A 12677-nucleotide genomic window follows, 5' to 3' on the forward strand; every position below is an offset into this window, starting at 1 on the left:
ATAGGCTGATAGGCTCATTAAGACGTGTATTGATCAGAGGCATTGACTTCTTGTGTGTGTGTGTGTGTGTGGCTGTGGGTTTTGGTGGTCTGATACGTGCTTTGTGTGAGTGTGTGTAGGATTCCATCTGTGTTTGCTATGAGCGTTCATTTGCATGTGTTGTCAATATTTGTGAAGCTGTGTACTGTACATGCATGTATCTGCATGTGTTAGTGTTCTGATGTACATGCTGCTACATGCTGCCATATTTGTCTGTGTGTGTGTGTGTGTGTGTGTGTGTGTGTGTGTCAGTGTGTGTGTGTGTGCGTGTGGCTCTCACTTTCCTCTGGCTCAGATCTTTTCAGAGCTCGGTTACAGGTGCCAGCCCCTGCTCTTTTATATTTAGTAGCTGAGGCTTTACTGAGCGGCTAGTGGTGAGGCGGGCGGGTGGCCGGCCAGCTGCTGGGATGCTGTTCAGTGTCTGCTGTTACTGGCAACCAGGCAGCGCGGAGGAGGCTTGTCATAACCTTGAATTGGAATTGTTTTGTATGTGCACAGCTGGTGAGCTGCTCCTCTATGTCGGCTGTGATAGCAGCTGACACCGGACTGTGATTTGTTTAGCGGTGGGCATGCTGCGGTCCACATTTGTAACTGCCAGTTCCAGGAGAAATTCATGTTCCCACCCCCTGAATTATTTGTGTTTCACAAATGTGTGAGTGCATTTCAAAAATCATGACAATCAGGCCACTGTTTTTGGCTGCTTGTTTATTTGCCACACATATACCTTGATGTCCACCTTGCACTTGTCTTTACAAGACTCCCTTTTACTGATTATTTTAAAAGGAATGATGATCTCACCCTTAAGAAATGTTTTTTAGCATTCAGGGTGCCAAGAGCAAATATTTTCACTTGAAGCAAAAGAAAGGCGCGCTTCCGGTTTTCGAAAGCAGGGGTCAAGAGGAGTTTGTTGTTGTTGTTTTGTTACTAGTTGCCACAAAAATAGGTGATAAATACTCTAAATGTGTGTTTTGTCAGCTGGTGGAGCCTCTGACCCCCAGCGGAACGGCGCCTAATCAGGCTCAGCTGCGGATCCTGAAAGAGACGGAGCTGAAGAGGGTCAAGATCCTGGGCTCTGGAGCTTTTGGAACAGTCTACAAGGTCAGTGTGTGTGCATCTGCATTCAAGTGTGTGTTGTTGAGTACGTAATACAAATGTGGGGCCTTCGCATTATAAATCAAACATCTGTGAGTCAGCTAGATGGCTAAGAAGACATAAAAGTTTCTTTCATTGCCCTCTCACTGGTAGAACAACGCTGCCTGACAACCTAAACAGTAAGCATAAACATCTCCCTTTGTACCAGAGTTTCCTGACAGACGTGAGCCGGGGGCGCCTCAAGGACCTGGAACGCAATTTGGTGTTTTCTTGCCAACTCCACTGCCCTTGGCAAAATTATTCATAGCACCCCGGAAATCAGCAAACCCATTGAATACATACTGCATTTTCTACCATCCTCTTTAGATTCCTTTCAATTATAGTATCGAGCCTTTTTCATTTTATAGACATGGATCATGCAATGAGTAGAAACATTATATATTTTATTTTGATTTGAGGAATGTAAGATGGGCAGTAGAAGCTGTTAAACACAGGAAGCACTCATCAAAGTCATCAGGGTGTTTGGGCATGTTTACTGCATATTGAAGGTGATTACGTGGATATTTCAGGGCATCTGGGTCCCAGAAGGCGAGACGGTGAAGATCCCCGTGGCTATTAAAATCCTCAACGAGACCACCGGTCCTAAAGCCAACGTGGAGTTCATGGACGTGAGTATTTTCACCGCTAACCATTTGTGTCCATTTTCGCCCCCGCGGGTGTTTGCGCTCCTGTGCCGTAAAGCCTCAGCCGTGTCGGAGCATGTCACTTTGTGGGATTGTGAACTCTGTGGTAAATTCTTATGAGAGTACCATCTCAGTCCGAGGCAGTAATAAAGTGAACTCCACTGTGCTGTACAGCCGGGCATGTATTGAACCAGACTCTATTAAAAAACAGCACTTGTTTATGAGATATGGCTTTATTGGAATTCAGGAGTGAAAGAGAGGAGAAGAAGAGGGGGTGGGGGGGAGAGATTAAGCTGGGGACTTTCCAATTCTACCCACCTCATCCTCCTCCTTTCTTCCCCCTCTTCCCCTCTCTTTTACCCATCTTTCTTTCCACACACTTAGACTGCAATTTACTCGCCACCAGGTTTTGCAAAGCAATAGTTCATCTTCTGTGTCGTCTTGGATGTTTGCCCAGCTGTTTAAATCTTCTGCACCTCTTCAGCTAACGAACCACTTCTTCCAGTTCCATCTCTTCCTCTTTTTGCACACAAATCAAACCGTGAGGGGAAGCTCCTGCGCTAAGTAAAACTTAATTGATGATCAGTTCCCTTTTTTTCTGTCTCTGGCTTGTAGAACATTGGTCAAATAAAGGCTTTAGGAAGTTGTGAAGTAATTATTATTACTATGTCGGGTTACTGATGCCACGTGACTCTACCTCCACCCTCTATTTCCCTTTCTGCCCATGTTTTTCCTCTCTTCTTCTGTCCCTTAGCCTTCTTTTACCTCTCTTCCTGTACTCCGTTCCCTGCATCTTCCTTCCACCGCCTTTCTCTCTTCCTTTCCCTGCGTCTTCCCTCGATCTCCTTCTTTCCCTCCTCCACTTGCATCTTCTTTCCATCTCCATCTTCTCCTCCTTCCCCTGCATATTCCTTCCACCTCTTACTCCCTTTCTCCCAGTGGGGGTCTCTGTCCATCCAGAGCCAATATGCTCTGGCTGCTGGCTTGTTAAACAGCAATCTAAAGGCAGGCTCACGCCTCGCCACTGGGAAACCAGCCACTGGAGTGCCAGTTCTAAACACACTCCGAAAATCCACACAAATATAAACACACATAACCAAACAGCACACACTTCTCAACAAAAGGCTCCCCAGGTGGTGGCGGCCTCGCATCTGAGATTTTCTTGGCAAATATGTGAATCTGAGTGAGCGAGTTGTTAGTTAATATGTGAAATGAAAAATCCTAATAGTGTGCTAATTTGGTGTGTTTTGATGCATGCACACAACTTCACACACGCAATGGAGCATGCACCAGTTGTGCTCTCCCAGTCTTTCACCCAGTGTGTGTGTGTCAGTGTGTGTGTGTGTGTCTGGTAGAGGAAATGGTAGGGGTCAGCGTTCAGGGAGATGAGAAAGAAATCAAACACGCCCAATCACGTCCTCGTAACGTGAGTGGAAAGCAAGAGCGAGACATAGTTTAAGGGTCGCAGGTCTCTTTGGATCACAGAGAGAGAATAACAGTGTTCTCCTTTCTGTTACATACAAGGAAGTCATCCTTTCCTCCCTCCCCTTTTCTTCCTCTCTTGAGGTGTGAGGTATGCCCGCTGTAGAGTCGCTCACAATGTCGAGTAATTGTTGGGGGGCAGGTGGTTTTATGGAGTGGAGATGTAGTGGCACTACCTTGGGCTGGCAGCCCCTGTTTAAATCAGGGCACTGATGGTGCCAAAAGCCTCTCTGTGGCCTATTGCTCCCCTCCTGTTTAGAATTAATCTACTCACACCCACACACCACCACCACTCTTCCTCTAAGCCCATTCTTTGGCATCTAAATTTAAAAAGGAACCTCATCTATCTATCAGCTGCCCCAGGGGCACAGCCTGGATAGACACCTCCTCGACCATTTGCTGTATGCAGAGACAGGAGGGAGAGTGTAAGTGTGTCCTTGAGTATGTGAGCGTGGAGTGTTCCAGAGAGCTGCCAAGAGAGTGTGTTCACATGTAGGAGAGTGTGTGAACGAGAGAGTGCGAGAGAGGCAATAGGAGACGAGGAGAACGACTGAAGTGAGTGTTTTTAAGCAATGACTCTGAGTGCAGCTTCTGCTCGGGCGTAATGCGTATACTCGCCGGCCGCGAGTATCAGCCTTCGCTATCATAACACTTCATCACCACCACACATCCTTCTGCTTGCAGCTCCGCAATAACAATTAACCAACATTGGGTCCCAACTGTTCAAACCTCTGCGTCCATCTGCTGCAGAGAGACATTAGGCAGAAAATACATTTGCACGCCTTATCAAACCACAGAGAGAAATTAAAAGTTAGCTCTTGAAATCAAACGCGCAGTGACTGAGACATTATTGAATATGCGCCGCTGTGTTCCATCGGTGCAACATTCACGAACCTCTGTGCTTTATACATGTTAAAATATAGATGAAAAAGGCTGCGTTTGTGTAGCTTTGAAGAGGGTTTCTGCAGGATTTTCTCTCACAGTGGGAATACTCTGTGGGCAGATGCTGTGCATGCAAATCTACTCATAATCCTACAAGTTTTTGGAATATGTATGTTTTGGGTGAACAGAGAGAGATGAGTGTACTCCCAGCCATGAAATGCAACAGTCTTCTTAGTCCCTCTTTGTCCCCCTTCCCCCCTCTCACCCAGGAGGCCCTGATCATGGCCAGCATGGAGCACCCCCACCTGGTGCGTCTGCTGGGCGTCTGCCTAAGTCCCACCATCCAGCTGGTGACCCAGCTCATGCCCCATGGCTGCCTCCTCGACTACGTGCACGAGCACAAGGACAACATCGGATCACAGCTGCTGCTCAACTGGTGTGTCCAAATCGCCAAGGTAAGAGACTACAATCGGGTCAAAAGACCTGGTGCCACTGCAGCGTTTGTGTGTTCCTGCACTGTGTGTTAATGTCTCTCGAGTCTCTGCCTTTTTTTCTGATGGATGGTAAAATGTCAAGGCTTGCCAAGTTCATGTCACGCAGAACAAGCTTTGCAAAAACATATTATCACACGTTCCAAATTTGTATTTAAACAGCTTTTAAAATAATTTTAGTATAAATCTTCCAGGTCGCCCCTGTTGATCCTAATTATCCTCCCTGTATGACACACTGGTCACTGTCACAACCCTTCACAATGATATGATATGCCATTGACATTGTGAAATAGCAGACGACCCTAGTTTGCCTCAAACTCCCGTCTCGAAAGCACATCAACTCGCATTATTCTTTTCAAAAATGAGTGACGGCGCAACAAATTAACAAATTAAAGCGCCATTCACTGCTGCACACGCTAAATCTGAAGCAGCAGTAGGGCTTGAAATATTGTGTGTGCTTTTGCTTACCCAACATTTGTATTTTGTTTGCCAATTAAGTCAGCGCAGCCACACTGCCTCGATGTGTAACTGCTGCGTGAGATTTGACTTCTCTGAGTTATACAGTAACTCCAGGATGGCAGAAAGTTGCTAGGCTGTTATTACATGCTGTGAAGTCAGACATCTGCTGTGATACAGAGGCACCCCCATCAGCGCTGGAAGCAGTAGCTGACAAAAGGCCGATTTACTGCTGACACTCAACAGCCAGATAGGATTTTAGACAACTACTGTTGATATTGAGTCAAGAGGTGGCCAAGTTTGCCAATATTGAAAATAAATATGTGGTTTTACCCATTGAGGTTCAAGTTCCCTGCACCCAGAGCAGCAATGCACCCAAAAAGCGATTGTGCACTACTCGTAGTGTACTCGGAGCATCTGTGTTGCTCTACTGCAAGCCCAAATTCAAGACAAACGGAGCAATTTCACGAGTATCTCAATCAATCATTATAACAATGGCATCATATCAACCGCATCATCTTCAAGGCCATTGGCTCCGTTGAGACAGGAAATAGGGATGACGCAGCTTTAACGCAGCCCTGTAAACGGGAATATTGGTGTTATAGTCATTTTCATTAGCCACGTACACAGCTCAGTTGGAATATTGTCTTCTTCAGAAAAAGAGCAGTCCGTCATACCAGTGGTCAATGTATTAATGTTGCTGCCGTTAAAAAAAAAAAACATAAATTACTGTACATGTTCATAAATCCTGTGCCAGATCATTCCCTCTTTCTAAAGGTTCAGTCCAACTGCTGGATTTGATTCATATTGGTTCTAGTTAAAGGCCGTGTACAGTTTTCATCTACCTGGATCAGGAAAGAGAGCTTTGGTTTCACTGTGTGTGTGTGTGTGTGTGTGTGTGTGTGTGTGTGTGTGTGTGTGTGTGTGTGTGTGTGTGTGTGTGTGTGTGTGTGTGTGTGTGTGTGTGTGTGTGTGTGTGTGTGTGTGTGTGTGTGTGTGTGTGTGTGTGTGTGTGTGTGTGTGTGTGTATGAGGTGGGGTGTTAGTGTGGGGGTCTTAACCCTTTGTTCCCCCATGATGGATGATTCCCAAAAGCTCGAGGAGCAGGTTACTTAAGCAGGTACTTATTGCTGTAATTGGGTTCGATTCCACCTGTCGGGTGTGTATCCGTGTGTGTGTGTGGGGTGGGGGGGGTTCTATAAGTGTGGAAGAGCAAGACAGAAGATTATTCACAACTCGACCCACGCGGCGCTGTGACATTCAGTTCTGCAATACTTGAATGGTGATTGATCCCATTCCTTTTTGGTGACTAGTTGGGATGAAGGCACTTGACCGGCTGATTGGAGATCCCGTACTGATAAGTTGTTTTTATTGAGTGGATAAGTGAATCAGTTCAGTGGAATCGATAGGGTGTCCTCCTGGCCCCTGCGTGACCTCTTCTTCCCATTATACAGTAGCTTCCACTCCTGGACCAAAGTAGAAGCTGTGTGAGAGGTAGTTAGACCCTCACCACCTGGGGCTCAGTGACATGTCGTGTTGTAAATCGACACACTGCTTAGGATTACATTTGTAATGTGGATATTTTTAATAGCTTCTGTTAACGATGCGTTGGTCTTTAGCAAACTTGGAGGGAAATACCTGTATCTTTATCCGCTAAATGCTCCGCTACGGTCACCAGCTAGTCACTAACTGTGTCCATTTTCTGCTTGGAGCACGGCAGGTAGTGTAAGAGCTGGCCGATCTTCTGTCCATATCTGGGTAACGAAAGAAGTCTCGCATGTTTTCTGGTAATTCAACAAATAAATAGTCTTCAGTATATGAAAAAACCACAAAAGTATTTATTTAGGTACTATTTTTGTGTACTCCCGCGTGTATGAAGTACATGACTTTATGGATAAGTATCATTTAAGTTTCATTGATGATCATTTTATTAGGAACTTTAGTGCAAAATGAACACAACATGCAAGGATCAGAAGCATCAGCTCAATAATGTAATTACTGCACGTAGTTCAACTGTAATTTTTTGACAATGCAATATGGAAACCATATAGAAACATATATATGTGATAGACATTTTTATATTTCTTTGATAATAAATATTATATTGCCCATCTGGATCTGTACAAAATGTCATGACGATTGTTTAGACGTGTCTGGTCCAAAGTGGTGAGCCACCCCTTGAGCGATGTTGCCAGCGTCCATGGCTAAAAACTGAGCTAAACTCCACCAAACTACTCATGGATGCATTTGATTCCACTCATTTACTGATCTCAGGTCTGTGTTCCCAGTTCCAGCAGGGACTCACATTTAACAGCATGTGTTTTCCAGATCACACAACCGGAGCGCATGGAGTTGAACTTAATGCTCGCAGCTTTAAAGCCAGATAGGGTGTTTCTTCTCTGTTATATTAGCCTCATGGATCCTCCTCACAAGTCCTCCCTCACATAGCCCCGAGATATTTTCCAGCCAGGAAAAGACAGACATCCTCAGCGGTGTATCCACAAGCGTTAACGTGTCTCTCCGTTCGTGTGTGCGTCTCTGTGTCTCTCGGTGTGTTTCTGAGCACATGCCCGTGTGTGTTTGGGCATGTGAGCCGAATAAATAACGCTGAGCCCCTCTTCTCTGAGTGATCTTCACACTCTCAAGGTAATGATGGGGAACCTGTCCTCCAGGAGCAACAGCATCCTTCGGAAGACACACAATTTTCTAGCAAAGGCGAGAATCATCTTCCCTTAGTCTTCAGTCAGCTTTGAAAAGGGTGTTGTTAAGATAGAGGACAGAGGAGAGGATGGGAGGGGGGAGAAGGTCTCTAACAGAGAGAGAGAGAGAGAGTGGGAAAACATATTTACAGCAGAGGATCATAGGACACAGTGGACACATTTATTAAAACGACCTTATAGCTATAAACAAGTATTGAGGTTATTTACCTAAAGGGGAAGTTGAGCATCACATTTTTTTCACCTAGTTTCAGAAAGTTTAATGAGAATATTGATACCAGTCTCATATCTGTCGGTTCAATATGAAGCTGAAGCTAGCAGACGGATAGCTTAGCTTAGCTTAGCACATAGACTGAAAACAGGGGGAAACAGCTATCCTGGCTACGTCTGAAGGTAATAAGACGATCTTGTAAGCACCTTTAAAACCCACTCAGATTGTGTTAACTTCCAAACACAGTTAGGCTAAACGTTTCCCCTGTGTTTTTCAGTCGTTATGCTAAGCTAAACGCTTTTCCCCAAATTGTTCATTTAAATAAAAGAAGCAATGCCACAGTTAAGTGTATGATAAGCACAGTGGGCGCCTGATGCTGTTACCACAAAATGTAGCATGCAATGGAAATACTGAAGTACAAGTGCCTTTGTTTCATTTTCATTTTCATTTTTATTTTTATTTCATTCTTTAGAAAAGAAATGAAAGGGAGCAGAAAGAAGATAAACATATAACGTCTGCCCCTCGTCAGCATTTCGCAAATAATGGTAAAAGAAAAATCCAATTTGGTGCGCTAACATATGTCGACTTTGCAGAACGAATACAAACTAAAAATTCACTTTTTCTGCTAAATAGCATCATCACATGTTTCTGATAACAGCGCTTCTACACGTTTCTTGAAAATAAAAAGTGGTTAAGAAGTTTTAATTTCAGTCTTTAAATTGTTCCACAGACTGACACGTTGAGTTGAGATGCATCTTTCCTTTGGTTTGATGCTAAGACTTCAGTTCCTCTTAATTTGCAACTACTTTCTCTCTTAACAAATCTCTTTTGCATATTTCCCGGTAATGTATGTTGGTGACCTTAAAGTGAGTTCATGAGTGAACGTACTTGAAATTCATCGTGGCGTGTTTAGAGAGAGAGAGAGAAATGGTGCGTGCAGTCTGTCCGTGCTAGATTCCAACCATACGAACCAGGCGGAGAGAAACTCACTGTTTTACTATTTCACCATAATGTGGTGGCCGTCTGCCAAACCCTTACCCCCCCCCCGTGCCATCGCCACAACAACAGAAAAAACACTGGCCGTGTGTGGGCTCTGACCCGGGCAGGTGACCGCTGCGCTGCAAATTGATTGGACGAGGCCTGTCGCCAGGCAGTGACTCTTCATCACTGAGTGTTTTGGGCATTGAGATAATGGCCCCCATTAATCTCCAGCCACACTCAGGGCTGCCCCACTCCCACTGCCACACACACAATGACTGACGGCACACATATACACTTACACACATTATACAGGACACACACAGAGGTCTCTTTAAATCTGTGTGAATGGCTTCTAATTTATTAGTCCCAATCTTTCTTTTCCTCTCCTTCACCTTCCCCTTCCCTTCCTTTTTTGTCTTTATTTCTTTACCTATTCTTTCCTTTACGTTCTTTTCATGCCCTTTTCTTTGTTTCCTTTGCTCTCTTCATCCATCATGTCCTTTTCCTCCTTTTGTTTCCTCTTCTCTTCTATTTACTTCCCCTTTCTCTCCCCTGCTCTTCCTTTTCTGCCTCACCTCTCGCTTCCTTTTCCTTTTCCTCCATCCACTTACAAACATCTAAGTCTCCTGTTTCCATGGTGGTTGTGTTAATGCAGGTCAAAGTTTGTGCTACATCTCCCTCTTCATTACCCACTGCAAGCACACATATCCTCGAATGACCTTGCTTGTGTGTGTGTGTGTGCGTGTGCGTGTGCGTGTGCGTGTGCGTGTGTGTGTGTGTGTGTGCGTGTGCGTGTGCGTGTGCGTGTGTGTGTGTGTGTGTGCGCGTGTGTGTGTGCGTGGGCGTGCACACGCGTGTGTTTGTAGAAAACTTTCTCAGTGCAATAAAAACAAGACCTCGTTCCTGCATTCTGTGTCTCTTTGCATCTCCCTCATGTCTCCATCTTTTCTTTATCACTCTCACTCTCTCACACACACACACACACACACACACACACACACACACACACACATATACAGAGCATTTTTTTTCATCAGGGTTTTGGATTATTAATGGAATAATTAGGTTTGGGATGTATTTTAATGAACAAATCAATCACTGAATTAAATATGGGATCGGAACTGAGTGTATGTGAGGCTACGGGAGTCTTTTAATTTGCCTCCTCTCCTCTCCTCTCTGTCTTCCTTTCACAGTCTCTCTCCTCAGGCTCAGTATAATGGAGGTAGAATAGATTCAGCAAGTCGCTGTCCTGCCTGTGAAATGATTGGCTTTGGCAGTGAAGCCTGCACTGGACGAGGGTCTTGATTGGTTTTTGGTGGGGACGGCTGCTTGACTGGGGCCTGAATCTAGGCCACATTCAGGCATTTAGTTTGTGAGTGTTGAGGGAGTAGAAGTGCTTCATATAAACATCCCCACTGGCAAACTCGTGGACTGACATTAGCACAACATGCCCTGAAGGGAAAGCCTCCAGTTAAAGTCGAGCTCTGCTGTCATGGCTTCCTTGGATGGCCTTTTACAGATTGACAGTGCTAATGATAGCGCTGACTACCGACCTGAAATCATTTCTCCAAGGTGAACTTAATTCTGTGGATAAATTGGCATGATCGTTTAAATTTGCAGCACATGTTTACAGCTGTGTGTGTGGATAACCGAGCACGAGGAAAAGTCTCCAGTGCCCGCTCACACACACATTTCTTTTCCAACCAGATCAGCAAACATCTCTCATCACCCCACTGCTTCGTCATGGAAACGGAAAATGAAAATCTGGGTACCTTTAAATTTGTCTCCTGATCTTTGAGCCTATATGTGTGCGTTCATGTGTTAATATTTTTTGGGCGCACAGTTGTGTACGCTTCCACATCAACATCAGAGTGTGTGTGTGTTTAGATTTGCATCCTGCGGTGGCCCTCCCCGGGAGATGCCACCCGATGGCAGGAGATCCAATCTGGTCAAGCTTAGTGTGGAGCCCTCTGTGGCATTCGCTTCCCGGCAAACGCCGCTCTATGCTGAGCAAACACATCTCGCCTGTACTCATTAGCCAAGCCTTAACACTGTCCCTTCCTCCCTGCATCCCTCAGCACATATCCTTCATCTTCCCCTCCCTCAGTGGAGGATGGATTCTAGTCTCTGAATCAAATCGCTTCCTTCTCCTGTGCTTTTGTGTCTATCATGTCATCTCATCTGAATGAGAGGAATGTCTTAATGGACTCATGAAACATGGTCATGTGCACCTGGACACATGTAGTCTTATCAGGATGTCAACCAGGTCAACTTCATAGACATGTGGTGCTAAAACCTGTCCACATGGCATCAGATCACTGGGCTTTTCTATGTGAACATCACTTTCTTCCCACTTCTTCTGCTCCTTATAGCACCCCAAGGACGTTTCTTTGTTTCTGTCTTCAACACATTGTTTCCCTGTCTTTGTCTTTGTCTTGTATAGATTGCGCTCGTACATCTTGAGTGCCTCTCTGTATCCCTCATTGAAAACACAAGTCAACTGGCTGGCAAAGGCTCCTCAACACCACCATAGGCAGGAAGAAAATACTCATGCTGCACATATTTCTGCAAAAAATGCCCTGAATATGATTTCTTTTAAAAAAGAATACAATATATCACTGCTTGTTCCTCCTTAAGGTGTCAATACAATATGCTACAGTAGGAGCAATTAACTCTAGAGTGGTGGAAACATTGGGCTGTACACTGAAAGGCAATTATGATTATGAACTGAAGAGTAACATGACTCCTGTCAACAACGTCCATTTCAATTCCTGCTAATGGTTAATGAGCAAACGGGATGCAGCCTGGAGGTGATGCATGTTTCTCACCTCAGCACAGTTATCATTGACAGGCTGAACATGCGGAGTCTGATGGGATGTATGGATGGATAATGTTGATGGAGCTGTAGCAGTCAGCACTTCCTATCTATTTGGGCCGTGTTAAATGCACTTTTGAGGGGCATAAGTTAGAGTTTGGTTGCATTTCGGATCCATTTTCATTAAGCTTCCAGCCTATTTCATTTTTGTAACTAACTTGATTGATAGAACCTATTACGATGCTATTCCAGATGCATACTTCACTCGTGTGTATAAACTGGCTGAAAATACTTTTTAAATGGAAGCAACACTGATATGTAGAGAATGACTGATGTGTCACTATACATTCAATTTCCCTTATTTCAGTCTATATTTTCTACTAACACACATTATGCTTAGTTATAGGGGATTTAATACTGTCAGCAGCCTATGTGTTAGTGATCCATGCTCCGCACTTCATTTCCCAGGGGCTTCATTAATAATGCAATCCCACAATTCTTTGCATCTCGGAGCATGTCGGGAAACGCATCCCGCCGTGATTACCAAACAGTGCAAACTATAATTCTACTCTACATCATAAAAAATAAAGCAAACTAACGTGCATCCTGCGCCGCTCACAAATTCTCTCTCACACACACACACACACACGCACGGACCAGTCCCCAAGGGTATGAACATGTCCATGCTGATGCAACAAAACGAGGAAACGGGGTGGTGGAAGAGTAGGAGGTGATGAGGAGAGCTGGCGGTGGAGGGATAAGCCCCCCGAGTCTTTCTAATTATCTGTAAGGATCAGCAGTGCTCAAGGATGCATAAGGGGAGGGATTT

General features: G+C 44.8%; 1 protein-coding gene across 4 annotated transcripts in view; it reads left to right on the forward strand.

The window, feature by feature from the left end:
• Positions 1–12677, forward strand: part of LOC310964911 (receptor tyrosine-protein kinase erbB-4) — a 232029-nt gene that overhangs the window by 197561 nt on the left and 21791 nt on the right. For 2 of the 4 annotated variants that reach the window (XM_083938223.1, XM_083938225.1), the window contains exons 18-20: positions 1015–1137; positions 1701–1799; positions 4448–4633. In XM_083938223.1, coding sequence (XP_083794349.1) covers positions 1015–1137; positions 1701–1799; positions 4448–4633 — 408 coding nt within the window. The remainder of the gene's footprint in view (positions 1–1014; positions 1138–1700; positions 1800–4447; positions 4634–12677) is intronic. The other 2 variants (XM_083938224.1, XM_083938226.1) reach the window with 1 other exon arrangement.

The sequence above is a fragment of the Echiichthys vipera genome (genome assembly GCF_963691815.1).
Source record: "Echiichthys vipera genome assembly, chromosome: 23".
Taxonomy (NCBI): domain Eukaryota; kingdom Metazoa; phylum Chordata; class Actinopteri; order Perciformes; family Trachinidae; genus Echiichthys; species Echiichthys vipera.